At 33.7% G+C, this 27,814-nt stretch overlaps 1 protein-coding gene across 2 annotated transcripts in view; it reads left to right on the forward strand.

Moving 5' to 3' along the window:
- Window positions 1-27,814, forward strand: part of SLC2A13 (solute carrier family 2 member 13) — a 409,059-nt gene that overhangs the window by 338,567 nt on the left and 42,678 nt on the right. For both annotated transcript variants that reach the window (XM_057701928.1, XM_057701929.1), the window contains one exon: window positions 1,972-2,097. In XM_057701928.1, coding sequence (XP_057557911.1) covers window positions 1,972-2,097 — 126 coding nt within the window. The remainder of the gene's footprint in view (window positions 1-1,971; window positions 2,098-27,814) is intronic.

Consider the following 27,814-nt stretch of genomic DNA (forward strand, 5'->3'; position numbering starts at 1 on the left):
TGAATTGACATTTCCCAAATAAGTATCATTTAAAGCCACTGAAACAATCAGAGTTGTTAATTCTACCTCATATGGGCAGAATAAAAAAACAAACAAATAAATAAACAAACAGAATACTAGTAGGAATGATCTGCCTTTCCAAATTAGCCTAGTCTAGTTCTCAAAGCCAGAAGCTCAGAGTACTTCTTATGCTTTCTGTTGTTTTATTTTGCTTATCACAGGTGTGGACACTTTTAGATTCACGGTACTCTATTACCTTTCTAAAGTGTATTGATCTTTTGGTAGGCTTTGGAAGACCTCTTTTTTGCTTTTAATATAGAGCTGAAGTCTCATTAAAAATAGACTGTTTGCAAAGGAAAGGTTTACAGACAGAGGCTGAAATGGCAATAATTAATTTTTAAACAATGCCAGTTTTTTTCCCATTTAGCTAAATGTATCAAAGAAGTATTTTGATTTTGAGGATTCATCTCTTCTTCAGGTAACTTGCAGTAGTTCTTACCCTGTTTCTCTCCTACACCCCCACTGTGTAATTACTTGTACAAAGTAGATATTTAGTAAATCTGTACTGACTGATCTTTAATTATGTACTGAGTTCATTCAGGTTGTTTCGTAAGATGTTATGGAAAAACCCAAATGAACTTTTTGGCCAACCCAATAATAAGCAGTTCTGTGAAATGCCCTTCTCTCTACCTCTTTGCCTGGTAAATTTCTCTTATGATCCAGTTCAAGTATCATCTCTGAATTATCCCCCACTCTTGCAGGCAAATAATCAGGTCTCTGTCCTTAGAGTAGTCAACTGTTTTCTATCATATTACCATTATTTACTGGTATAGCTATTTCTCATCCTTGCCTTTTATCTACCAAGGAGCAGGGACTTTAGCTTATTCATCTTAGGGTCTCCATACCTTGTGTGTGCCTGCTGTGTATAAAGGGCTCCAGGTTTGTCTGGCAAATAGCATGACAGTGAGAAAACTCATTCTACAAGCATGCTGTAGGCTTATGTTGGAAAACCTTGCTTTCTAAAGGATTTTGCCTCTTTAAAATTTTCCTGCAGTTAGGATACTGCTGTTAGGTGAGCAATGATTAATTGGTTATGACTCTATAATCCAACCAGTGGATGTAATTAACTTAGAGAAAAGTTAGCCTTTTTCCCTACACCAACTTTTTTTTTCCCCTTTCTCTTTTTAAAAAAAAATTTAGGGACTTCTTTGGTGGTCCAGTGGTTAAGACTTCGCCTTCCAATGCAAGGGGCCTAGCTTTAATCCCTGGTCGGGGAACTAAGATCCCACATGCCACACACAGCACAGCCTAAAAAAATACACAATTTTGAAAGGTTACAAGTTCTTTTAGACATAGTTTAAAACATAGTTGTACGTAAAACATAGTTGATTTTCAATATACATATTTATTAAAAGGACAGATGTCCACCAAGTGACCATTATTTTTGTGGTGGCATTTTTATTTTTTAACTTTTTTCCCTAGATGTAATTTTTTCATTCTTTGAATTTTCTATTTCATGATATATATTAGGGGAAAATTCCATTTTTTAAAAGCTGTGATACATGATGGAGATATTTAAGAAAAATAATGCTTTGGTACAGTTTGGAACCAGGCAGCTGGTTCAAGATGGACCAGTCCATTCTCTGGTAACAAATCTCAGTGGCTTAGGAAAGCAAAAGTATATTTGCTGTAGGTAGACTGTGGTGCTTCTACATCCAATATTGCACATCCAATCCTCCTCCATCTCAAAGTGGTTTCCAAAGTTGCTGCAGCCAGAGGAGGGAGAGATGGAAGAGACCAGCCAGCTCTCACCTGCCTTAGCCCATGTCGTTTGCCATGGCCAAAACAAGTCCCATGGCCCCAAGCTTACTGCAGAGTAGAGTGGAAAATGCAGGGGAGCACATAGAATACAGTGTGTGCTGAGCACCAATTGTCTCTGCTAACACAACTATAACTTGTTTCATTTTACAGTTACTGTAATGAATGTATGTTGGATCCAGACTGTGGTTTCTGCTATAAGATGAATAAATCAACTGTTATTGACTCCTCCTGTGTTCCAGTTAATAAAGCATCTACAAATGAGGCAGCCTGGGGCAGGTATGTCGCTCATTACGTATCATAAGAATATACAATAAAATTTCAGAATGAGACTTATTTTTTTAATTTTTTAAGTTTTAGTTCATTTTTTTTGAAAATAATTTTTTATTAGTTATCTATTTTATACATATTAGGGTATATATGTCAATGCCAATCTCCCAGTTCATCCCACCCCCCTCCCCTCCCCCAGCTTTCCCCCGTTGGGGTCCATATGTTTGTTCTCTACATCTGTGTCTCTATTTCTGCCTTGCAAACTGATTCACCTGTACCGTTTTTCTAGTTTCCATATATATGTGTTAATATAAAATATTTGTTTTTCTCTTTCTGAGTTACTTCACTCTGTAGAGACTTCTTTTTAAACTTACAGAATGACTGCACTTATAGTCAATGACTCTACTTTTAAATTGGTCTTCTATTAAAGAATCTTTGAAACTGGTCTTTATAACTGCATTTCTTTGCAGCATATTCTGAGTGGATAGACAACATTGCAACTGTATGTTTCACAAACTTAGAGTATAAACTCAAGCCTAGACTTCAGGAAATGCAAATTCTGGACCCAACTTTGTCCTAATAAGCTACAGGAGTTTGGATCTTGAGGCAGGTATTTCTAAATATTGTCAAGGCAGTTTCTCCTGCTGGGTATTTTTTAATTACACCAATAATTTCCAAATCCCCAAACTTAAGTGAAAGACAGAAAATTGTCAAGTCAAAATGAATTGCTATCAGTTTAAATTCTTTCATTCTTATAGTACTTTCCTGGAAGTCAGAGAAATTAAACAAAATAAGGATAAAGTTGGTGATTATGGGCATGTATCAGAAACTATAAACCTTTCTCTTTTTCACAGATCACATTGGTTTATAGTAGGCACATAAATGAAATATTTGTACAGAACAAATATGAACTAATATTCATATTCATGGACACAAAAAGATGTAAATGTTATTTGACATGGCTTTAACCTCTTTTGTGTTTTAAATTCTCATAAAAAGGACAGTAGACTCTCATCTGTCAGCCTCCTGATACTGATGAAGGCAATGAAATCTGTAGTAAAGTGCTGTATCTCCTAGGAGCCATGAAGTATAATGTATCATCATTAATCATTATGCTGTTGTCATTAATCATTCTATTAGAGAATTACTCCAAAGAAGTAGAAGTAAATTATATGGTATTTGAGTGAAAATCCAGACCACATTTTTTTAAAGTCTTTATTGAATTTGTTACAATAAGGCTTCTGTTTTATGTTTTGTTTTGTTTTGTTTTTTTGGCCCTAAGGCATGTGGCATCTTATCTCCCCGACCAGGGATCCAACCCGCAATCCCTGCACTGGAAGGCAAAGTCTTAACCACTGGACCACCAGGGAAGTCCCCAGGCCACATTTTAAATACACTCATTAAAAAGAAATACATAAAAGAAATGCAGTTATTACTTAAAATGAAAACTTGAAAGAGCTTCTTTTAAAAACACCCAGAGTATACTTTTCATCAGTCAAGCTTTATTAGGAAGTTAATTGATTAAATATTTCTGGATGTAATCGTTTACAGTTTTAATCCTTATGATTTTTTCAACAGAAAAAATCTGAAAGTTACTAGTCAAGAATTATGAACGTAATGAAATATGTGTTATGTAGTTTCCTGTATTTCATAGAATTAACTTACAAACTCATGAGAAATGCCTGCTGATGGTAAGGGGACACTAAACTTACACGTTTCTCTTTTCCTCAGTAGACAGTCTAGAGGTCAGAGGGCTCAAAATAAGAGTTTTGTTCTTTTTGCAAATAACAAAGTGTACAACTTTTCAATAGAAATGTGTGTTACTTTTATTTCAACTTATTCTTTGATTTTATTTATATTTTTGTACCATTATTCCTTGGCTGCACACACTACTAGAGAAAAGTGAAAACAGATAATACTCAAGTAGGAAAAATACAAAACACTTTTATGTTTGTGGAATATTCTTAGAATAACCTCAAACTCTCCCCCCTGCCAAAAAAAAAAAAAACAGGTTTTCTCACTCTTCTCTGTGCTGAGCAACAAGCCTCCTAGCTTGGCCGCTGTGGTGGGTTGCCTCAGTCTATTCTAGAAGGAAAGCAAAAAATGCAGGATATGTTAACCATGAAAAATTCCTGCAACAGATTTTCCATTTGTAGGTAAAATAGTATTCACTGTATTTTTGTTTATTAGTTGGTTGATAGGCTTTATACAAGTATCTAGAATGGAATTTTCAGGGTAAAATCTACCATTACCTTGGATTCATATTCAAGATACACTATTTATAGATGTTTTAGAGTCAAGTATTGAGGCAATTCATAGACATGAACTCAGATCTCTACTCTAATTGTAGCTGTTTTTTGAAAAGACACCTGGTAGAATGGTAATACCATTCATGATATGTGGATAGTATGCTGATTTTGATGTACTCTGAATTATCTCAATGAAATGAAAACCATTTTTCCATATAATCAACTATAATTAGTTGGGCTTCTCATTGCAGGCTTCTCATTGCGGTGGCTTCTCTTGTTGCGGAGCGCAGGCTCTAGGCAAATGGGTTTCCGTAGTTGCAGCATGCAAGCTCAGTAGTTGTGGCACACGGGCTTAGTTGCTCTGCGCCATGTGGGATCTTCCCAGACCAGGGATCGAACCTGTGTCCCTTGCGCTGGCAGGCAAGTTCTCAACCACTGCGCCACCAGGGAAGTCCCTATGTAATTATATTTCAGTCATTTAGTTCTCCAAAAGAGATATACAAATGACCAAGCACGTGAAAAACTGTTCAGCATCACCAATCATTAGGGAAATGCAAGTCAAAACTACAGTGTACTATTACCTCAAACCCCTTAGGATAAAAAACAACAGCAACAACAAAAAACAAACAAACAGAAATTGTTGTGAAGGATGTGGAAGAACTGCAAACTGTCTGCACTGTGGATAGTAATGTAAGATGGTGCAGCCAGTATGGAAAACAGTATTTTAAGATAGATTTATAACAACTCCATTTCTGGGAATATATCCAAAAGAATTGAAAGCAAAGTCTTAAAATTATATTTGAATACCCGTGTTCATAGCACCATTATTCACAATAGCCAAAAGATCGAAGCAACGCAAGTGTTATTTGACGGATGAATGGATAGCGAACTGTATATACATACAATGATATATTATTGATATTTAGAGAAAAGAAATTCTGGCTACTACAACATGAATGAACCTTAAGACATGATGATAAGTGAAATGAGCAAACAGCCTATGACTCTACTAATATCAGTTACCCAGAGTAGTCAGATTTGCAGAGACAGAAAGAAGAATGTGGTTGCGACAGGCAGGGGAAGGAAGGGAATGGGGAGTTGTTGTTTAATGGGTGTGGAGTTTCAGTTGTGGAAAATAGAATGAGTTTTGGAGATTGCTTGCACAATTAGGTGAATATACTTAACGCTACTGAAAAGTACAATTAAAAATGATTAGAATTTAAAATGGTTAAGATGCTAATTTTTATGTAATGTGTACTTTACAATGAAAAATTTTAAAAAAGAAAACCCATGTTAAAATCATTTAACATTTTTCTAGAAAATGTATTACACTGAGCTGATGGAAAACCTCCTCCTGCCGGTACATCCTGTGTACCTCCCACATGCATCCCACACACAGGCAAATATAGGTTTAATTCACAGCTGAACTTGAGGGAAGTGCCCAGGTGCCACCAATGAGAAGGAGAGCAGCGAGCCCACGTGGAAACCCAACAGCCCATGGGAATATCAGAACAGAAGCTGGCCTAAAAGGTGGGAGGCTAGTGTTTTAGGTGCTGAGAAGACAAAGCTGTAGGTCTTGCCCCTGAAACTATGACGGGCTACCTAGGCTCTGAAACAGAGACAAGAAAAACTGTTGGGCTGGGCTGGGCAAGCTGCAAAATTCTCTGTGGCCCACTTGGGACCTTGACTAGAAATAGTGTCACACATGAGAAAGCAAAACCAGGAGCCTTCACTGTGGGGAAGTATGGCGTCTGATTTCACACTGCCTTTGTGAAGGGGAGCCATAGGTGGAGAAACATGAATATTAAAAAAAAAAAAAAAAAAGTGGGTTGCAGACTGGAGACATCCATAGAGGTAATTCAGAAATAAACATGCAGTTGTCAGAACCCAGGACACATGAGACTTCCATGGAAAACAAATATGAGATAGCAGTCAAAAATTTAAAACTACATCAATTTCTGAAGGAAAGAAAGCCACCAAGTGTGACAGGTGGAAAATGAATACCTAAAGAACCTTGTATTACCAAAAAAAATTTTTTAACAGTCTTTAAAATAATATGTTTAAAAGAAAAGAAGGAAATAGTATAATTTTTTCAATTATACTGAAAGCTGCACACTTATGATTTGGGCAGTATATGGGTATATATGTGTGTGTGTATATATACACATATATACATACTGATATATAACAAATGTTATACTTAAATTTTGTGAGAAAAAAAAACTTGGAAAGCTAAAATTCTAGATAAATAACATAGAATGTGGTATGGGAACTTTGGGGAAAAAGCCCTCTACATTCTTTTGTTTCTTTTCAGAAAGAACTGGAGATTATAATTAGTTTTGCAACTTGTTAAATATAGGTGTTAAAAATATAATTGTGATCTTTTGAAGATATATACTAGTACAGAGAGAAAAAAGATAATCAATCAAACTAATAAAGACAGGAAAAGGGAGAAATTACTGGAAAAAAACATGGTGAAGAGAAACCACCACCAAACAAAACAAAACAAAACAAAACAAAAAAAACAGCAAAATTAGTTACATGTAAATGTGTCTGTTATTAGAGTGAAAATAACTCAATTAAACATACCTATTAAAGACAAAGCTCCTCACATGGGATTTTTTCAATGCAGTTATATATGCTGTTTACAAGAGATAATCATAGAAAGGTTGGAAATAAAGGAGTGGAAAAAATTAGATAAGTGCTCAGTCAAGAATCCGAAAAATAGCAGAGATTAGGGAATTTGAAAAACTTAATAATGAGTTTGATATGAGTTAATGAACCTGACACAAAGAGAATTTCATTCTTTTCAAGCAAACATAGAGCACTTATGAAAATTTACCATATTCAAACACAAAGAATACATTTATATAAATGTAACTTCCAATAAATTCTAAGTAAATTCAGATAATCAGTATTGTGCAAAACATTTTTTCTAACCAAAATGCAATGATAAGACTGCAAAGCAATAGAAAGGTATTTCTCACCCCTTCAACTTTAGACTCAAAACTTAAAAAAAACCTTCAAATTAATTAATTTGTTAAGAAGAAATCATAATGGAAATAAGGACATGAAATTAATAACTGACAAGATCCACAAGAAGTGAGAGATAGAATACAGGATTAGCCTGTAAACAGAGGATGGAAATTAAAAGATAAGAGGAAAAAGTAATACAAAGCAAAGAAATACTAAAGAAGATCAAAAAACAAAAGTTGGTTCTTAGAGAAGACAAATTTAATGGAGAAACCTTTAGCCATACTGGTTGAGGAGAGAGAGAAGGCACAGGTAATATTTAGAATGACCAAAAAGGGCATATAAAGATAGTAGAGATTTTAAAAATCATAAGAGAATATTAATAATAATGTTGTCTAGTGCATTTGGAAACAGGTAAAATAGACAGTTTTCTAGAAAAAAAACATAACTTTCCAGAACCAACTCGATACCTCTGTGAAGTGTGATTTTTATTCCTGTTGTACAGATGAAGACAGTGAGGCTTAGAGGATCTGAATTAACTTTCTCAAAGTCAAAAAGCCAGTAAATCCATTGCTTTCAGGGGAGCAACAATTGGGTGGTAGGAAGATGCACACTTTTGAGTCAGATAGTTTTAAATTTGAGCGTTTATCATTTACCTCATAAGTGGCACTGGGACAGCCTGAGCCTCCCTGAGCCCCAGTCTTCATCTGTAATATGGGAATAATATAATTGCTGTGTTGAACAATATGGTTTCTATTTGTTTTTATTGAAGTATAGTTGATTTACAATATTGTGTTAGTTTAAGATGTATAGCACAGTGATTCAGTTATTTTTTTCAGATAATATTCTATTATAGGTTATTCAAGATATTGAATATAATTCCCTGTGCTGTACAGTAAATCCTTTGTTGCTTATCTATTTTATGTTTGGTAGTTTGTCTGTTAATCCCATACTCCTAACATACAATAAAACATACAATATTCCATTATATGTATGTGTATATATATACATTTATGTGTATGTGTGTGTGTATACACACATATATACTGCATCTTCTCTATCCATTCATCTGTCTATAGACAGATTAATTCCAGGTCTTGGCTATTATAAATAGTGCTGCTATGAACACTGGGGTACATATATCTTTTTGAATTGGAGTTTTCATTTTTTTCTGGATATATACCCAGGAGTGGGATTGCTTGATCATGTGGTAGCTCTATTTTTAGTTTTTTAAGAAACCTCCATACTGTTTTCCATTGTGGCTGCACCAATTTACCTTTCCACCAACAGTGTTTGAGGGTTCCCTTTTCTCCACAACAGTATGGTTTTCATGAAGTTTAAATGTGTATTTCTGAAGACACTTGTAAAAATGCAATGTTCTGCACACATGTAAGTAGAAAATATCCTGTAATAATTTTTATTTTTTTATAGTTGTCAATAACAAATTTTCTAGGTTAGAATAAGCACTTCCTAACAGATAAGTGCATTAGAATACTTTCTTTTTACTTATCTGTGTCTGTTCATCCACCTCCATCTCTCCTGGCTTTCTATACACACAAAAACAAAAATAATCTGTTCTGGTACTTCAAACATCCTGACTCTTTAAAAGTATTGTTAATGAGGGATACTTTCTTAAAGTGCTGATTCAGTATTTATTTCCTGTAATACATTTTCACTCTGTAATTAGACACACCAAAATAGCTAGATAGCTCCTTATTTGGCAATTCATTGTTCTAACTTGCACTGAAAATGTCTGGTTTATTGCCTTCATTCAGCAGATATTTTTCTCAAAGCTGCACTCTGATACAACACCCAGCCTATTTTCCCAGCGGCCCACCCCTCTCCCACATAGAATTCTAGTCAATCGAAACCCCCTGCTATCACCCTAATTTCCAGTATGATTTCCCATCTCTTTTCTTTGCCTTTCCTCATGCTGTGCTTTCTGCCTAGGATTTACCCTCCTTCTCCCTCTTTTGAATCTCTGCCTCTGACTTTTAAGCATTATTTTTTACCCAAATCAGATGTCACTTTTTCCTTGCAGTCTCTCTGTTTAGCCCCAAAGAACAATGTTTTTTAAATCCCCTGTTGTCCTCTAGCACTTTCATACATAACTTATGTGATAATAATACTGTCTTATGTGATAGTGATTTGAGGTTGGATGTATCTTCTCTTTTAGATTATAAATTTCAATATCCGTATCCTGCACTATTTTGAATGCCCAGGTGCCTTACCAGACATTCAGTCAATAATCATTAAATAACAAAATGGGAAAGGCTGCCATCACCAGAAAATATATAAGGATTTGAAAGTACCAAAGTTCCAAATGAGAGGATATGATGTTCCCATCATTTCATTTTAGTGGTATCTTCTACATTCATTCTAAAGAAAAATTGAGAATGATGTGATTTTAAAAAACAATGTTAAATGTTTACCTGGTACTCATTAAAACACTAAGGAAGTTTAAAAAATAAAAATTAACCACATACTCCAAATATGCATACTACATATTGCTTGTAGTCATACTACATGAAAAATACTTTTCAGTAATTATTGGAAAAAATATTCAACACATTTCCTCAAAACATTCACTGGTATGCTAGGGGAGCAATATATCTATGGTGACACTATAAAATCAGCTGTATTATGGAAGTAAGCCAAATAGCATAAAGGGAATTTTCCCTTTATCATCTCTTCCTTTTTAATTTTTAAAGACATATATCAGTTTTGCATTTAGAAAAGGGAATTTATCATTAACAAACTATATCAGTATCTTAATTATTCATATACAAGACTGATATTTTTATTAATTTTTTCATATTAGGGATTTAAAATCCTCAAGCTGTGCTCCTAAACTAATAACGGTATACTTCAAAATTAATTTTTGCTAGCATATATCTTATGTAGAGAGAGAAGTAACAGAGAATCAAGTACAGGATACTTTTAATCAATTTTGCTGTGTTTTAAATTATTATAATTTTTTTATTGAAGTAAAGTTGATTTATAATCTTGCAGATGTAGAGCAAAGTGATTCAATTATACATATATGTATTCTTTTTCAGATCCTTTTCTATTATAGTTATTACAAGATATTGAATACAGTTCCCTGTGCTATATAGTAGGTTTTTGTTGCTTACCTGTTTTATATATAGTAGTCTGTGTCTGTTAATCCCAAATTCCAAATTTATCTCCTCCTTTCCCCTTTGGTAGCCATAAGTTTGTTTTCTACATCTGTGAGTCTCTTTCTGTTTTGTAAATAAGTTCATTTGTATCAATTTTTTAGATCCCATATAAAATATCATATGATATTTGTCTTTGTCTGACATTCTTCACTTAGTATGATAATCTCTAGGTCCATCCATGTTGCCGCAAATGGCATTATTTCACTCTTTTTTTTTATGGCTGAGTAGTATTCTGCTGTGTATATATACCATATCTTCTTAATCCACTCATGTCAATGGACATTTAGATTGCTTCCATGTCTTGGCTAGTGTAAATAGTGCTGCTATGAGCATTGGGGTGCATTTATCTTTTCAACTTAGACTTTTCTCTGGATATATGCCCATTGTTCTCTGGGGCTAATCAGAGAAACTTGAAGAAAAAAATGATTAAAAATAATGCTTAGAAGTCAGAGGCAGATATTCAAAAAACGGAGAGGGAGGATAAATCCTAGGCAGAAAGGAGTGGGATTGTTGGATCATATGGCAACTCTATTTTTAGTTTTTTAAAGAACCTCTGTACTGTTCTCCGTAATGGTTGCACTAATTTACAGTCTCACCAACAACGTAAAAGGGTTCCCTTTTCTCCACACCCTCTCTAGCATTTATTATTTATAGACTTTTTAATGGTGGCTATTCTGACTGGTGTGAGGTGATACCTCATTGTGGTTTGATTTGCATCTCTAGTAATTAGCAGTGTTGAGCATCTTTTCACATGCCTATTGTCCATCTGTATGTCTTCTTTGGAGAAATGTCTATTTAGGTCTTCTGCCCATTTTTTGATTGGGTTGTTTGTTTTTTGATGTTGAGCTGTTTTTGTATTTTGGAAATTAATCCCTTGTCAGTTGCATTGTTTGAAAATATTTTCTCCCATCCCTTAGGTTTTTTCATTTTATTTATGGTTTCCTTTCCTGTGAAAAGCTTTTAGGTTTAATTATGTCCCATTTGTTTATTTTTTTGTTTCCATTACTCTAGGAGACAGAGCCAAAAAAATATTGCTGTGATTTATGTCAAAGATTGTCCTGCTTATGTTTTCCTCTAGGAGTTTTATAGTATCCAGTCTTACATTTAGGTCTTTAATCTATTTTGAGTTTATTTTTGTATATGGTATTAGATAATGTTCTAATTTCATTATTTTACATGTAGCTGTCCAGTTTTCCCAGCACCACTTATCGAAAAGACTGTCTTTTCTCCACTGTGTATTCTTGCCTCCTTTGTTGTAAATTGACCATAAGTGCATGGGTTTATTTCTGGGCTTTCTATCCTGTTCTTTTGATCTATGTGTCTGTTTTTGTGCCAATACTATACGGTTTTGATGACTGTAGCTTTGTAGTATAGTCTGAAGTCAGGAGTATGATTCCTCCAGTTTCATTCTTCTTTATCAAGATTGTTTTGGCTATTCAGTGTCTTTTGTGTTTCCAGACAAATTTTAAAATTTTTTGTTCCTGTTCTGTGAAAAATGCCATTGGTAATTTAATAGGGATTACACTGAATCTGTGGATTGCCTTGAGTAGTATCATCATTTTAACAATATTGATTCATCCAATCCAAGAACATGGTATATCTTTCCATCTGTTTATGTGGTCTTCAATATCTTTCATCAGCATTTCATAGTTTTAAGAGTACAGGTCTTTTTGCCTCCTTGGGAAGGTTTATTCCTAGGTATTTTGTCTTTCTGATGTGATGATAAATGAGATTGTTTCCATAATTTCTCTTTGTGATATTTCATTGTTAGTGTATAGAAATGAAATATATTTCTGTATATTAATTTTGTATCCTGAAACTTTGCCTAATTCATTGATGAGCTCTGGTAGTTTTGTGCTGGCACCTTTAGAATTTTCTATGTATAGTATTATGTCATCTGCAAATAGTGACAGTTTTACATCTTTCTTTTCAATTTGGCTTCCTTTTATTTCCTTTTCTTCTGTGATTGCTGTGGTTAAGAGTTCCAAAACTATGTTGAATAAAAGTGATGAGAGTGGACATCCTTGTCTTTTTCCTGATCTTACAGGGAATGTTTTCAGCTCTTCACCATTGACTATGATGTTAACTGTGGGTTTGTCATATGTGTCCCTTATTATGTTGGGTATGTTCCCTCTATGCCCACTTTCTGGAAAATTTTTACCATAAATCGATGTTAAATTTTATCAAAAGCTTTTTCTGCATCTATTGAGATGATCATATGGTATTTATTCTTCATTTTGTTAGTATGCTGTATCACATTGATTGATTGGTGGATACTGAAAAATCCTTGCATTCCTGGGATCTTTTTAATGTGTTGTTGCATTTGGTTTGCTAGTATTTTGTTGAGAGTTTTCGTATCTATGTTCATCAGTGATATAGGCCTGTAATTTTCTTTTTTGTGTGATACCTTTGTCTTGTTTTGGTATCAGGGTGATGGTGACCTCACAGTTTTGCTTTTTAAATTACACTTTTCTTCATACTTTTGCTTGAATAGAGTCATTATGCTATTGGTTTGGCCAAAAAGTTTGTTTGGGTTTTTCTGTAAGATCGTATGGAAAAACCCAAACAAAGTTTTTGCCCAGCCCAATAGATTAATCCCTTTAAGATCTGTAGCTTTATAGTATATATTTGTAACTTTTATCTATCCATAAATAATTTCAGCGATCACATGCCTCTGGGTTCTTCTTCTTTCAGATCCAGAAACTAAGACTCTCTTGGATTTAGTGACTATCGGTATTGCAGATTCTGATGCTATTTATGTTGCACAGTGTATAAATCAGAAAAGAGCAAAACATTCTGAATAATTTATCTCCCTCCTCCATGTTAATTTGTCCAATTTCTTAGTTGACATTTAATTATAATAAATAAACACATTTTAACAGTTTTATCTAAGTAGTAGTGTTCATAATGTTTTGACTACCCCTCATCTTAGGCCAAAACCTTACATTTATAGTCACTCTCTTTTCCTTTTACATTTTTTAAAATTATTCTTCAGTTTATACTTCATCTGAAAAGTAGTCTGTGCACTATTTCTCACTAAAGAAGACTGTAAGACTTTTTATATGAGGATAAGGGCTGCGGCATGAATTGCATGTGCTTGGTAAATATTGCAGAAATGAATCTTGGTTCATCAAATAACAGTGCAATTAAGCAACATAAGGTGTGGCACTGCAGAGGTGAAGTACTGTCAGAAAGGGGGCATAGGGAGCGGTAGGAATAAGAAGAAGGAAAATTCATGGCTGGAGCTGATACTGGAAATATGAGTTTTGATCAGAGTTTCAGAAAGCTTTATTTAGGAGTTCTGTTTTGGCTTTTGTAGATGTGGAAATCATACTGGTAATGATTTTAGGTGAATGACTTTATATGATACCTGGATGTGGATATGACATTATATCATATAGAGAGACACAGTTCTCTTTCAAATATTTTAAATATATTAAGAAGAAAATCAGTTGGCATGATTTTAACACTTGGCAGGAAACATTAACTAGAAATTAATAACATTGTGTTTTCCATTCCATTTTATTTTAATTATCGTCTGTTCTTGGCAAGTGCGTTTGATTGTATTATTGTTCAAAATATCTGCTGCACTAGCTAGGGAAGGATTAGCTTTCCCTGGCCCATTCAGTCTTATCCACATGACTTGCTCTGGCCAAGGAAATGAAAGTGGAACCAATCTGTATCACTTCTAAGCTGAAGCTTTAAAAGCAAAGATTGGCCATATCCTCTTTTCCCTCTTCAGTAAAGTTGGCAATATCCCAGAATAGAAGGTGTTCCAGTAGCTTTGGTCACAGAGTAAAGAAAATGTGGAGCAGAATCACAACTGACCTTAATGGAACAACAGCACGAGCAGTAAATTAACCCAGTTTATGGCACTGGTATTTGGGGCTCTTTTGTTACCTCTGCATAACCTATTCTCTTCTGACTGTTAAAGCAAGATGAACTGTATTCCACTGTGCAAGTGGCACAAAATTTACTTACATGATATAAAAGGAAGCTTTAAATAAACAAATAATTGTTTGTTAAAAAAAGATAAGGTTAAAAAAAAAGATGTGGTTACCAAATGCCTTAACTTTGAGGAATATTGCTATATGTGGTAGGAGCTGTTAGGTTTCTAAGTAGGGGCTAACATGAATGGCTTTGGGTTTAGAAGGTAAAATTCTGATAGAAAATGGAGGAAAGCATCTTTAAAAGAACAGGTAGAAGGTAAGGCAAAGCGTTTGGAAATTTATTAGTATAAGGGATATATGGAGGGATGGTATCTGCATTTTAAAATGTTGTTATATATATATTTTAATAAGACATTTAAAGGGAAGACTATACACACTGCTATGATACAAAAAAAGAATAGCATTAGAAATCCAAATACTCTCAAGAAGTTTCTTGCTAGACAGCATGTGTGAACTAAAATCCAATTATTCAGATTAAAGAGCTGCTGCCTCAACACACATCATTTAGTACTCAGGTCCTCCCTACTCTCATGGTTTCAGTGCTAGCTTCAGTAAAAAATAAACAAAATTGGTTTTCCATTAGATATCATCTGGGTTTACAGCGTCTACAGTTTGTACAGTAACAATTGCATGTTTTATCCGCTTGGAATTTGCAAAGACATTCATGAACCAGTACCAATCAGAAGTCTTACTGTTTCAAAATAATACCAAAATGGCAGTCTGGAAACTGAGAACACAGTACTCTGTCACCATGATTCCTGGGAAGAATTCATTATAACACTGTTCACTGTATCGTCACTTGTCATCTATTATGATGTGTTGCCCTTTTTCATCCAAGAATTTAGTTTTAAAGTAAATAGTTCCAAAGTGTTAACCAACTTTGTTTTTATTTCAGAGTCACATGTGCCCTGCAACTGTCTAAAAAATAAAATAATTTTTTCCTTTTTGTTGTTTTTTTTTTTATTTGATATATGAGTTTTGGGGAAAAGGTTGGAAGTAGACCTGTTATGCATGTAAAAACTCATATATATTAATATTTTTATGTTTAATTATTGGTAGGTTGGATTTTTGAATTTAAATTCTATTCATGTTGGTGTAGCATTTGTAACTGGAAATACAAAGAGGTTTTTTTTTTTTCTGAAGTCATTTTATAACAGTGAAATTTGATATTGTGCTATATGTTATTAAAAATGTATTTATTGATAAAAAGACACAGACATTACCTCAAGATTTATAATCTAGGACAGATAGAAGCATTTATTCAAGCAAATTTCAAAGTTATTATAAATAAATGAATGTTTCTTTTACAAATAGATAAAAAAAGAAGAGAATTTACCATGTATACTACTTAGGGTCAAGGCCATTTGGGAGAGAAGGTATGTGAAAATATGTTGTAGAATGTGCAAATATGGAATGCGTTTTAAAAGACAAACCTTTTAGGAATTTCAAATAATGGAAAGCTTGAGGAACAAATGTTTATGGAAATCTATGAGGCAGAATATTTCAGATACAAAATATAGACTGTAAATATTTATAAAATTATGTATTCCAACCTTAAATATATTTTAAAATAATGTTGAATTCCCCATATCATGGTAACTTACTTGAACTTTCTATGACATAACTCAGGAAAATATCTTTCAGATACAAAATATAGACTGTAAATATTTATAAAATTATGTATTCCAACCTTAAATATTTTAAAATAATGTTGAATTCCCCATATCATGGTAACTTACTTGAACTTTCTATGACATAACTCAGGAAAATAAACCCATTAATAAATCATTAATTTGTTTTATGAGCTTTTTAGCCCCATGAAAATATATCATATATTATTCTGTATTATTTTTTCCATCTTTATTGAGGTATGATTGATAAATAAAAGTTTTTTATACTTAGGTTGTACAATATGATTTTCTTAAGGTGTGTAACATGATGTTTTAACATGTGTACACATTGTGAAATGCCTACCATCATCAAATTACTTATCACACCCAGCACTTCACATTCTTACTTTTGTGTGTTTGTGTATGGTGAGAACATTTAAGACTTACTCTCAGCAAATCTCAAATATAAAATTCAGTATTGTTACCCGTAATCACCACGGTGTACACTGGAGCCCCAGAGCCTATTCATCTTATAACTGGAAGTTTGTGCCCTTTGACCGATATCTCCCTATTTCTTGCATTCTCCAGACTATGGCATTCTACTCTCTGGTTCTATGAGCGTGACCTTTTTAGATTTCACATATAAGCGAGATCATACAGTATTTGCCTTTCTGTGTCTGATTTATTTCACTTAGCCTAATGCTCTCCTGACTCATCCACATTGTCAAAAATGGCAGGATAGTCCTCTTTTTATGGTGGAATAATATTCCTCTGTGTGTGTGTGTGTGTGTGTGTATACACACACACCTACATAAAACCATGTTTTTTTTGTCCATACATCCATGGGCAGACACTTAGGTTGTTTCCATATTTTGGCTTTTGTGAATAACACTGCAATGAACGTTGCTTTTTTATTTTTATTTTTTTATTATTCTTGATAAAAATTTCATTTAAAGCTTACAAATGAAACTGATGTGGCATACATGGAAACTCATTTATTAAAATACTCGAGCTATCCAGACTTCTGAAACATCAGGGATGGGAAACTATTGTTCAAATAACTGTAGTTATTTTGGTTTTTGTGGGTGCATGCTGGTTGACTGAAAACTGATTAGTAATGGAAAATCATCTTCCTTGCTTTAGCATTGCACTTCTAGGAAGTAGATGATTATGCAGACCTCGTGTTACTTTTTAATTATTTGGCTTAGGAAATGGGAGGTCAGAATTCTGCTCAGGGCGATCTAGGGATGAAAGAATGGGCAGAACAGAGTTAAGTCAACATTTTATATTTCAATAACATCTGAAACTCTTTTCTACATCTGTGCATTCAGACTGTAGTTGTCATCTGGGGGGAACATATGAAATTTATTATCTACATATATTCTGCCTATTTATTCAACCAACATTGACTAATAACTTTGCCTATAACCTAAAATAGGATTGCAAAGTTTAGTATTCTTAAAAATTGGGAGAGATCAAGGACAGTTAAACAGACTTGAAAAAGACTTTCAAAGGTGATTACAAAGCACAGAAATGTCCTTGCCCTGGGCAAAATCACAGAAGCCACTTTTAGTAACATCAGAGTTAAACAAAGGATGTATTATTGCCCAGAACATCCTCTTCCCTGTTAACAAAGCTATTCTTCTAAGTTCTTCATTGATTTATAAGATATCTAATATCTTGGGAGCAGTGAACATTTAGCAAATAATTCTTGATATAGTGTTACAACTTTGATGCTTTAAATAGAAATTAAGAAGGAAATAGTCTTTGTCTTTTACATTTAAACCAGGAAGCATATTTAGGACTGCTGCTCATTTAAGCCTGAGAATATCTATATGATTATTTCTGTCTGCCCTGAGCCAGGAGGGAGGCAAGCTCTGAGAATTCACAAAGGGGAGAAAATGTTTCCTCTACCCATCCTAGGTTCTCAGCTAGGCTCTGTAACAAGACAGACTAACCAGAGAAAATGAACTGAAGTTTATTAACATCTATATCTCATATACACATGTTGATGTGAGAAGCTCAGGAATGAGTAAGTCAAAGAGGTGGCTTAGAATTCAAGCTTATGTAGCATTTTCAACAAAGAACAATAAATTTTAGAAATGTGACAAGACAAAACAAAGGACCTTGAGTGTCTAGAGGTGGCAAACTGTAGGAAGGCAAATACATGGGAAAGGAATGGGAGATCAAGGCTAGTTGGTAAAGTTTGTTACATGCGTTCCTCTGGTGCCACTTCCAGGCTGATAGGGTCTAAAGTTGTTCACGTGATTAACTTTTATCCTTCCTGATAGAGACGGAAGGAGGGACATCTTTCTAAATTTATGTCCTGCTTTTAGACAAGTAGCGGAAGGGCAGAGAGCTTTTCTTGCTTTTGCTGCTTCTTAATTGCCTTTAGATCAGAATAATTCTTATAGGAAAAAGGCTATTTTGGCATGATGTATTCTGGTTTCCTTTATTTGGCATAACTGTGAAGGGGGATCACACACCTAGGGATGTCAGTTGGGTCACAGGAGCAGGTCAAGGGAGCTCAAAAGCAGAGTACGAATGCAGGAAGTAAATTAGGAAGTGTGGGGAGAGGTTAAAGAGCTGGAAAATGGTATCATAAAGGTATCCAAATTGGAAGGACAAAGTAGAGAAGAATCTGGAGATAAAAAGGGCGAACAGACAAATTCCAGGAAGGCAGCTCAGGAAACACACTGATAACATAAGTCAGTCTTCTCTGCAGTGAGTTTTTTCTCGCTTGCAGATCTCTCTTGCCTGGGCGAGGTACTGCCTTTGAAGTAAGCAGAATTGGTCTAGATGTTGACAAAGTCTTCCTAAGATTGACAGCTTTGAGTTTTTCTTACAGATTTAGTATTTAGTATCAATAGCTGTATATTGAATACATTGGGTATAGATATTTCTTAAATATATATTTAACATATACAAAAAGCTAAAGATGAGAGAGTATGTATAGCATTAAATTTTATTATCTACTGTGTACAAATAACTTTTTTTGAATGTAGATGAAAGGTATTATATCTTTGTTTCATCAAATCTCTCAGCAATCATCACTTTCTTTTCTCAACTGGTTTCTATAAATTTTTCATGTCCTATAATGTAACCATTTCATTTCAGGCAAGGCATTGTTTTCTGCTTTAGAAGAGGAGGTGATGGAATATAAATTATTGAGAGTCTAAATTTGTGGAGCATGTAATCCACAATTGGAAGCTGGCAGAGCCCATCCTAAATTGAAATAGGAATGGAGCTGACCACCCCATGAATTTACTTGTGATTTGTAGCAGCAATGTAACCTTGACTAATGACCTCCTCCATCCTACCCCACACATACCACCACTCCTGAAATGTGACATAAAACCGGTTGTGAATTAATCTGAGTCTTTGGAAAGACACTTTCTAGCCCTTACGAATTTGTTTTGCATATTCCTGAGTGAGATGTTCAAAGAAGTTAGTGTTTCCCCAATACCACTCATTCTTTTATCTTCCAGTTCAAAAAATTGAAGAAGATATTCTGTGTGCTGTTTTGAAAAGAGGAGAAAGCCACTCACTAACTACATATTCTTTTTCCCCATTTCAAGGCATTTGTGGCTATTGGCATTCTAAAATTGGAAATGACCCAAACCACACTGGAATAATAACATACTTGCCCAAGATAAGAGAAATGATCAGGTACACCTAGTGTATTAGATATAAAACAAGTTTAAAGCATCTGGTCCTCTATGCTTTTTTTTTTTAAAGTCTTTCAAACTCTTAAAAATAATATTCAGAATCCTTCTGAATTCCATAAAGCATTGCTTATCACCAACTTATCCCTAAGAGATAAGCAGAATAAAAGCCAATGGATAGAGTTTCAGGCAGCATAGTCCAAAGAGACTCATGAAAGGGCAGGTTTGTTTGTTTGTATTTGTTTGTTTTTTAATCTAGTGTTTTTTTTAATTTATATGAATTCTCCTTTATATTCTAAACTATAGCCACATTCAGTTTAGTATTATAATGGTTATCACTTATCCATTAATTTTTCTAGACAAGTCCAACCTACCACCTTCCATCTCATCCTTCATCCCATCGGTAAAAAAAAGGAAAATTTTTGTTCTTCGGAAATGTGTGTTTATTCTGTAGCACGTGCTAATTTGAGAAGCGTGACAATAAAGCATAGACCCAACCCAGAAATGAACACTCAGTTCACTAGAATTTTAAGAGGAATAGGCAAATTCTAGTGAAACTATTTCAGACTTCAATTCAGTATCACTCTAGGACACATGATATGCCTCATGGATTTAAATGTTATAGTTAGAATTTTGTGAACACTGTCAGATCTACAGTATAGCTAACTGAGTAATACTTCAACATTTAATTGAATTCCTTGAAAATATTGCTCTGAGCAAAAGGGAAAATATTTCAGAAACCTCTGGATTTATGTCACCAACTGATTCTGAACTGTAAACATTAAAAGATTATTTTACTTCTCCAGTTTTTTTGCTACATTTATTTTATATTAGGCTCTCTTACAGAGTGGTGGCCTGGGATATAATTTATCGACTAAAATAGTAGTTAATTATTTTTCCCAGACTGGAAATATAGGAAGTTATTTCATTATAGCTAGCATATATTAAGATACTTTTCAGCTATTACTCCAAAACACCCTATTCTCAGCCACTTAAGTACAACTGCTCTCTAGTACTTTGTCTATAACCTATAATTGTTTTCTTATGTTGCATTATGGTTATTTATATACGTGTTTTCCTCTGACTGTCCACAAACTGGAAACTTCTCAAGGCCAAAGTTAGATAGTGTTGTTCTGTCTGCCAGGTATTATGCCTGGCACATAGAAATCTCTCAGTACGTGTGAATATTGTTGAAAGAATATTAATAAAGAAAATGAGAGTGCTCCAGCCACGAGTCCTCTAGGTGTTTTGACAAAGAATCTGTCAGTTTTATTCTTCTGGATGATTTTGTGTAATATGGACAAGGCCAGACTTTTTTGAGAAACTTGTAGTAGACATGAAAATAGTTAACAATAAAGGCCAGACCATCATCATACCCACTACATCTCACAAGTTTCTAAACCTTATTCTGTTTCCTCTTTTTCTATTTCTGACTCATAGTTGAGTATATGGGATTCCGGAAGATTTTTTCAAAAGTCTAAAATGAATTGGCCTCTGGTATAACAGACAGAAAGCACTACATGGAGTCAGAAGACTGATTTTTGTCTGGACTCAGTAACTGACCACAGTATGCCCTTGGGTCATTTATTTCACCTGTCTGGTCATCAGTTTGCTTATCTTTAAAATGGAAGGAAGCATTTTACTTGCCATGCAAGATCATTGAAAAAGTCAAGTGAAAACATATGTGAAAAGAATATGTACTCTTGATTAAAAATACCTGATTATAAATCTCATTACCACAGACTGTAGATAACATCCACAATCTAAGATAACGTCCTGATTTAACTATGTAGACTGGAATTACATACCTAATTGGCAAATATAAAATTAAAAATTTCTTTCTTAAGCATTCAAGTATTTTGAGATGAAGAGGAGTTCATTTTCCTATAAATGCACTCTTTAAGTTTATAAGAACTTTCATCAATTCATTTTCATTAAATCTTATACAATTATACCCATGCTTAGTATTATCAGTTTTCATCAAATTTCTTTATTGAGTCAGTATGTTATTTGATAACATAAAATCAGCTCAAGCCTTCTTGTATTTTTCTTAAAGTATATTTCTACTTCACCCTCTACTTGTAAAAAGTTTAGGCTGGTGGAAAAAAAATGTACACTGAGGAAGTTATAAATAATTCATTAAATGTCATGAGCTTATTCCTCATAAACTATCAACTGCTGTCTATATCTGTAGCTCATTTCCGTGAGTGGTAAAGCAATGACATTAAAACTCCAGCAGTACAATCTATGTCAGAATGGCTGATTAATTTTTTGGAGTCTTGTCCCTAGTCTTCACATTTTAAGTTAATTTAACCCCTAATTGTCATAAAGAAATAAACAATATTGTGCAGGCAAAATTTAAGGGAATATTCTTGAGCAGTTTTCCTCCTGTTGAAATATGTGATTGTAGCCTTACAGAATTTAGCAATACAGTATTGATGAAGCAATAGGAAATCACTCATACTGGAAATTGTCCAAAATGAAACTTTTAAAATATGGAGTTATCTAAGATTTGTGAGGGTAGGCATTAGAGAATTTCCAAAATTGACAATCTTCAATATAAAATGGAAATCCCAATTCAAAAATGTTTGTAGTGGAGGAGTTTTGTTCAATTAATATTGCAGATTAAATCTTTTAATTACTATTTTACATTTTAAATCAAACAGAAGTCATAATGGGATTCAGAGATGATAGTAGCAGCAGCAGTGTTTTCAAATCTCCCTGAATCTCTTTCATTCCCACCACCCCAATAAGACAATTGTAAGGAATGACCTTACTTGAATCTTGATTCAAACAAACTGAAAAAAAATCTTAACAGTTCAACCAGAGAAGTCTGAACAGTGATTGGCTATTTAATGATATTAAGAAATTATTGTTAATTTTTTAATGCAATAATTACATTGCTTTTATATTTTTAAAAGTCCTTGCAAAGATACATACTGAAATAGTTACAGATGAAATACAGGCATACCTTTGAGATATTACAGGTTTGGTTCCAGATCATTGCAGTAAAGCAAATATCACAATAAAGTGAGTCACATGAATTTTTTGGTTTCCCAATGCACATAAAAGTTATTTTTATACTATACTGCAGTCTATTAAATATGCAATAGCATTATGTCTACAAAAACAATGTAACTATCTTAATTTAAAAAAATACTTTATTACTAAAAAATGCTAACCATCATCTGACAGCATGGGGTTGCTACAAACCTTCAATTTCTAAAAAATGCAATATCTGTGAAGCACAATAAAATGAGGTATGTTTGTAAAATGATATCTGGAATTTGCCTCTAAATAATCTAAGAAAGGTGACAGTGGGTGTTTGGATGAAACAAATGTATTTATAGTTGTTGAAGCTTTATTATGGCTATGTCAGATTAATTATACTGATTGTCTTTTGAGTATATATGGACATGTTTGTAGTAAAAGAAAATGTTAATGTTATTTCAAAATAAATGATGGCCTAGATCAATGACTAAAAATTAAAACAAAAAATGATAGCTAAGAAGCAAATAGAAGAGATTAAATGGAATGTGAAAACTTATGCAGTTAAGGCAACAGAAATCTTAAAAAAAGAAGAAAAGTAACGAAGGTCGGATGGGACAAATATAAGACAAACAGATGGTAGGTTTAAACCAACTATATTGATAAATTACTTTAAATGTAAGTGACCTAGAAACTCCAAATAAAAAGCAGAACTTGTCCAAGTGGATTTTAAAAAAAAAGCAATACTTAACTATTTTGTGTCTAAGGGAGAAAAATCAATTTAAATATAAAGACATTTATAGGTTAGAAGTAAAGGGATATGAATATTATTAGAGATAAAGAGAGACTCTCCATAATAATAAAAGGGCCAATTCACCAAGAAGACATAAAAATCTTAAGTGTATATTTCTCTAATAGCAGAACTTAAAACTGCATAAAGCAAAAACCTAATCTACAGTTATAATTGGAGAGTTTTTCACCACTCTCTCACTAGTTGGTAGTACAAACAGACAAAAATAGTGAAGACATAGAAGACTTGAACAGTACTGTCGACCAATGGGATCTAGCCAACTGGATATTTACAGAACATTCCATACAACAACAGCAGAATACATATTCTTTTCAAATGAACATGGAACATTACTAAGATCTACAGTATCCTTGGTTATAAAACAAGTCTCAGTAAATGTTAAATAATTGAATTCATATTAAATAAGTTCATTTTCTGACCACAGTAAAATTAACTTAGAAATCAGTGTAAAAAAAGTTTTCACAAAAATTTCCACATATTTGGAAATTAAACAGCATACCGCCAAGTAGCCCATGGTGTAAAGAAGAAATCACGAGGTAAATCAGAAAATATTTCAACCCTGTGAAAATGAGAAGACATCAAAAATTTTGGGATGTAGCTTAAAGCAATTATTAGGGCAAATGGGTAGTTTAAAATGATTGTATTAGATAATAAGAAAGATCTAAAGTCAGTGATCTAAAAACTTCCAATTATGAAGCTAGGAAGTGAAGAGCAAATAAAACCCATAGTAAGCAGAAGAAAAGAAAGCATACATAGAAATCAGTACAATAGCAAACAGGAATAGTAGATGAAGCAGTAGATAAAGTAAATGTAATTGAAAGCTATTTTTAAAGAGCAACAAAATTAAGTTACACCTGGACTCATCAAGGGGAAAGAAAAGAGAGAGCACATAACTCATTACTATTAGAATTAAAAGAGAAGACTTAGATGAAGTGGACAAAATCTTTGAAGACACAGGTTACCAAAACTGACACACACAAAAATAGAAAACTTAAATCATCTTATATCTATTTTAAAAATCAAAATTGTGATTAAAAACCTCCTCACAAAGAAAACCCCAGACCCAGATGGCTTTATTGGTGAATGATACCAGATATTTAATATCTGGTATCATTTAAGAAATAATGCCACTCTTGCATAAACTCTTTCAGAAAGTAGCAGGGGAAGCAAAGGGAGGGGGACTTATGATTGATATCATCTTGGTATCAAAGCTGTACAAAAACTATGAAAAAAGGAGAATTATAAACCAACATCTCAATATCCCTCATGTATATAGACATAGAAATTCTCAAGTTGAATCCAGCAATATAAAGGAATACTAGATTGATTTATCCTCTGAAAGCAATAGATGTAATTCATCATACTAATAAAATAAAGGTAAAAGTACATATGATCATCTCAATATATACAGAAAAAGGTTTTGACAAAATTGAACACCTATTTGTGATAAAAACCCTCAGAAGCGTAGTGTTAGAAGGAAACTTCCTCAAACTGATAAAGGACATTTGTGGAGAAACCCTACAACTAACCTCATACTTAATGGTGAAAACTGAATATTTTCCCTCTAACTTTGGGAACAAGGGAAGAATGTCTACTCCTACTACTTCTATGCAACATTTTACTGGAAGTCTTAGCTGATATAATAAGGCAAGAAAAAGCGTACAGGTTGGAACAAAGATGTATTCTATTTTCAGATGACACTATTTTTACACAAAAGCTACTAGAACAAATAAGTGAAGTTAGCAAGTTCTTAAAAAAGGTCAATATACAACAATAAATTTTATTCTAATACTTAGCAACTGGCAAATGAAATGTGTTTAAAAAACAAAGCTAATTATAATAACACCAAAACAGATAAATTCCTAAAGATAAATATAACAAGAAATGTCAATATCAGTACACTGAAAACTACAAAATGTTGCTGAATGAACTGATGATCTAAGTAGAGAGATATACCAGGCTCGTGAATTGGAAGATTCAGTATTGTTAAGATGTCAGTTTGCTCTAAATTGATCTATACATTCAAATAATACCGATCAAAATCCTAACAACTTATTCTGTAAGAAATGGCCAGGTTGTTCTAAGGTTTATACAGAAATGCAAAAGAAGTGGAATGGCCAAAACATTTTTGAAAAAGAAGAACAATGAAGATTTGGCTTGAAGGACTTCAAGACTTACTATAAATTGATTACTTACAGCAATCAAGACAATGTTGTATTGGTAAGACAGATATACACATAAATGAAATAGAATAGAGTCCAGAAATAGATCCATAGATGTATGGCCAGTTGATTTTTAACAATGACACAAAGTTAATTAAATGAGGAAAGGATATTCTTTTCAACAAATGGCGCTAGAAAAATTGACTATCTGAATCAGGGAGAAATGTACCTCAATCCTTACCTCACACCATAAACAATAAATAACTCAAAATGGATCATAGACTTAAATGTAGAACTTAGAATCATAAAACTTCTATAGGAAAATGTAAAAGGAAGTCTTTGTGACTTCAAGATAGGTAAATAATTTTTAGGAAGGTAGGACTCAAAGAGCACAGAGAGTAAAAGAAAAAAAACTTGATATATTAGAGTTCAGCAAAATTAAAATCATCTACTTTTTGAAAGACACTGTTAAAAGAGTGAAAAGCATACAGACTAGAAGTAATATTTACAGACAAGAAGTAAATATTTGCAATACATATATCTGACAAAGAACTTTATGAATAAAGAATTTTTACAACTTAATAATAAAATAAATAGGCAACAATAACCCAAATAAAGGCCAAAAGATTTGAACATTTTACAAAACACAATATAGAGATGGCAAATAAGCACATAATGAGATGCTCAACATCATTAGTCATCAGAGAAATGCAAGTAAAAATCACTGTGACACACCATGCCACAGCTCACCACTAGAATAGCTAAAATGAAAAAGACTGACTGCTGCTAAGTGTTAGTGAGGTTGCAAAGCACGTTTGTGGGAATTTTTTATTTTTATTGGCTGTGTTGGGTCTTCATTGCTGTACACGGGCTTTCTCTAGTTGGAGCGAGCAGGGGCTACTCTTCATTGCAGTGTGCAGGTTTCTCATTGTGGTGGCTTCTCTTACTGCAGAGCACAGGCTCTAGGCGCATGGGCTTCAGTAGTTGTGGCACTCAGGCTCAGTAGTTGTGTCACATAGGTTTAGTTGCTCCATGGTATAGGGGATCTTCCTGGACCAGGGCTCAAACCCATGTCCCCTGCATTGGCAGGTAGACTCTTAACCACTGCACCACCAGGGAAGTCCCTGTTTGTGGGAATTTAAACTGGTACAAACACTTTGGAAATCAGCTGGGAAGTTTCTTATAAAGTTTATTATACATTTTCTGTACAATCCAGTAATCCAACTACTACATATTTACTCAAGTGTGATAAAAACGTGTTCAAAAAAGATTTATATGTTATTGTTCATAGCAGTCTCATTCATAATAGACAAAACTGGAAACTACTCCAAAGATTACATCAATAGGTGAATGGATAAACAAATTATGATATACCCTTACAGTTAAATACCACTCAGAAATAAACAAAATGAATGACTGATATATCCAATACCTTGGTAGAATTTCAAAAACGTTATGTTGGGCAGAAGAATCTAGACACAAAGCAATATATAATGTATGGTTGTCTTTATATGAAATTCTAGAAAAGCAAAACTAATCTCTAGTAACCAAAAGCAGATCCTAAGATATAAAATTATGTTTTTATAGCTATTTTCAAAGGGCAGACTGATTCTCCTTTTAGCAAAGAGCATTTGGTGGCATGATCAGCCATTGCAAGATTCTCCTGGTGGTTATTAAAAGCCAAATCTGAATAACTTTATCAGTTTACATTTGAAAATGAGTGATTAGCCAAGCTCATATATTTATCAAGCCTTCTGGCCATGCTTTATTTAAAAAATTTAAACCTTTTAATGTAAATAATTTTAGATTTATAGGCAGTTTTAAGAAATTAAGGGTGAATGACATCAGCATCATAGCAATGTGAGATGGTTCCTTTTTCTCTCCCCTTCAATCTACATCTAAACATCCATAACTCCAACAAGGCTTCCTCTGCCCAACACACCAAGATGCTGGATAGGTCCACAGATCTGTGCATCTGAACATGGGTAGATTGGAACACATAAAGGAGGCAGAACCAGTGAAACAGCAGAGACAGTGCCAGCAATCCTGGTCCCTAGCCACAGTGGCTGAGGCCACACCCCCAGACAATCCAGTAACAGCAGTGGAGGTGGTGCACACGACTCCAGCCTCCCAGTCCCA

The sequence above is a fragment of the Hippopotamus amphibius genome, chromosome 12 (assembly GCF_030028045.1).
Source record: "Hippopotamus amphibius kiboko isolate mHipAmp2 chromosome 12, mHipAmp2.hap2, whole genome shotgun sequence".
Classification (NCBI taxonomy): Eukaryota; Metazoa; Chordata; class Mammalia; order Artiodactyla; family Hippopotamidae; genus Hippopotamus; species Hippopotamus amphibius.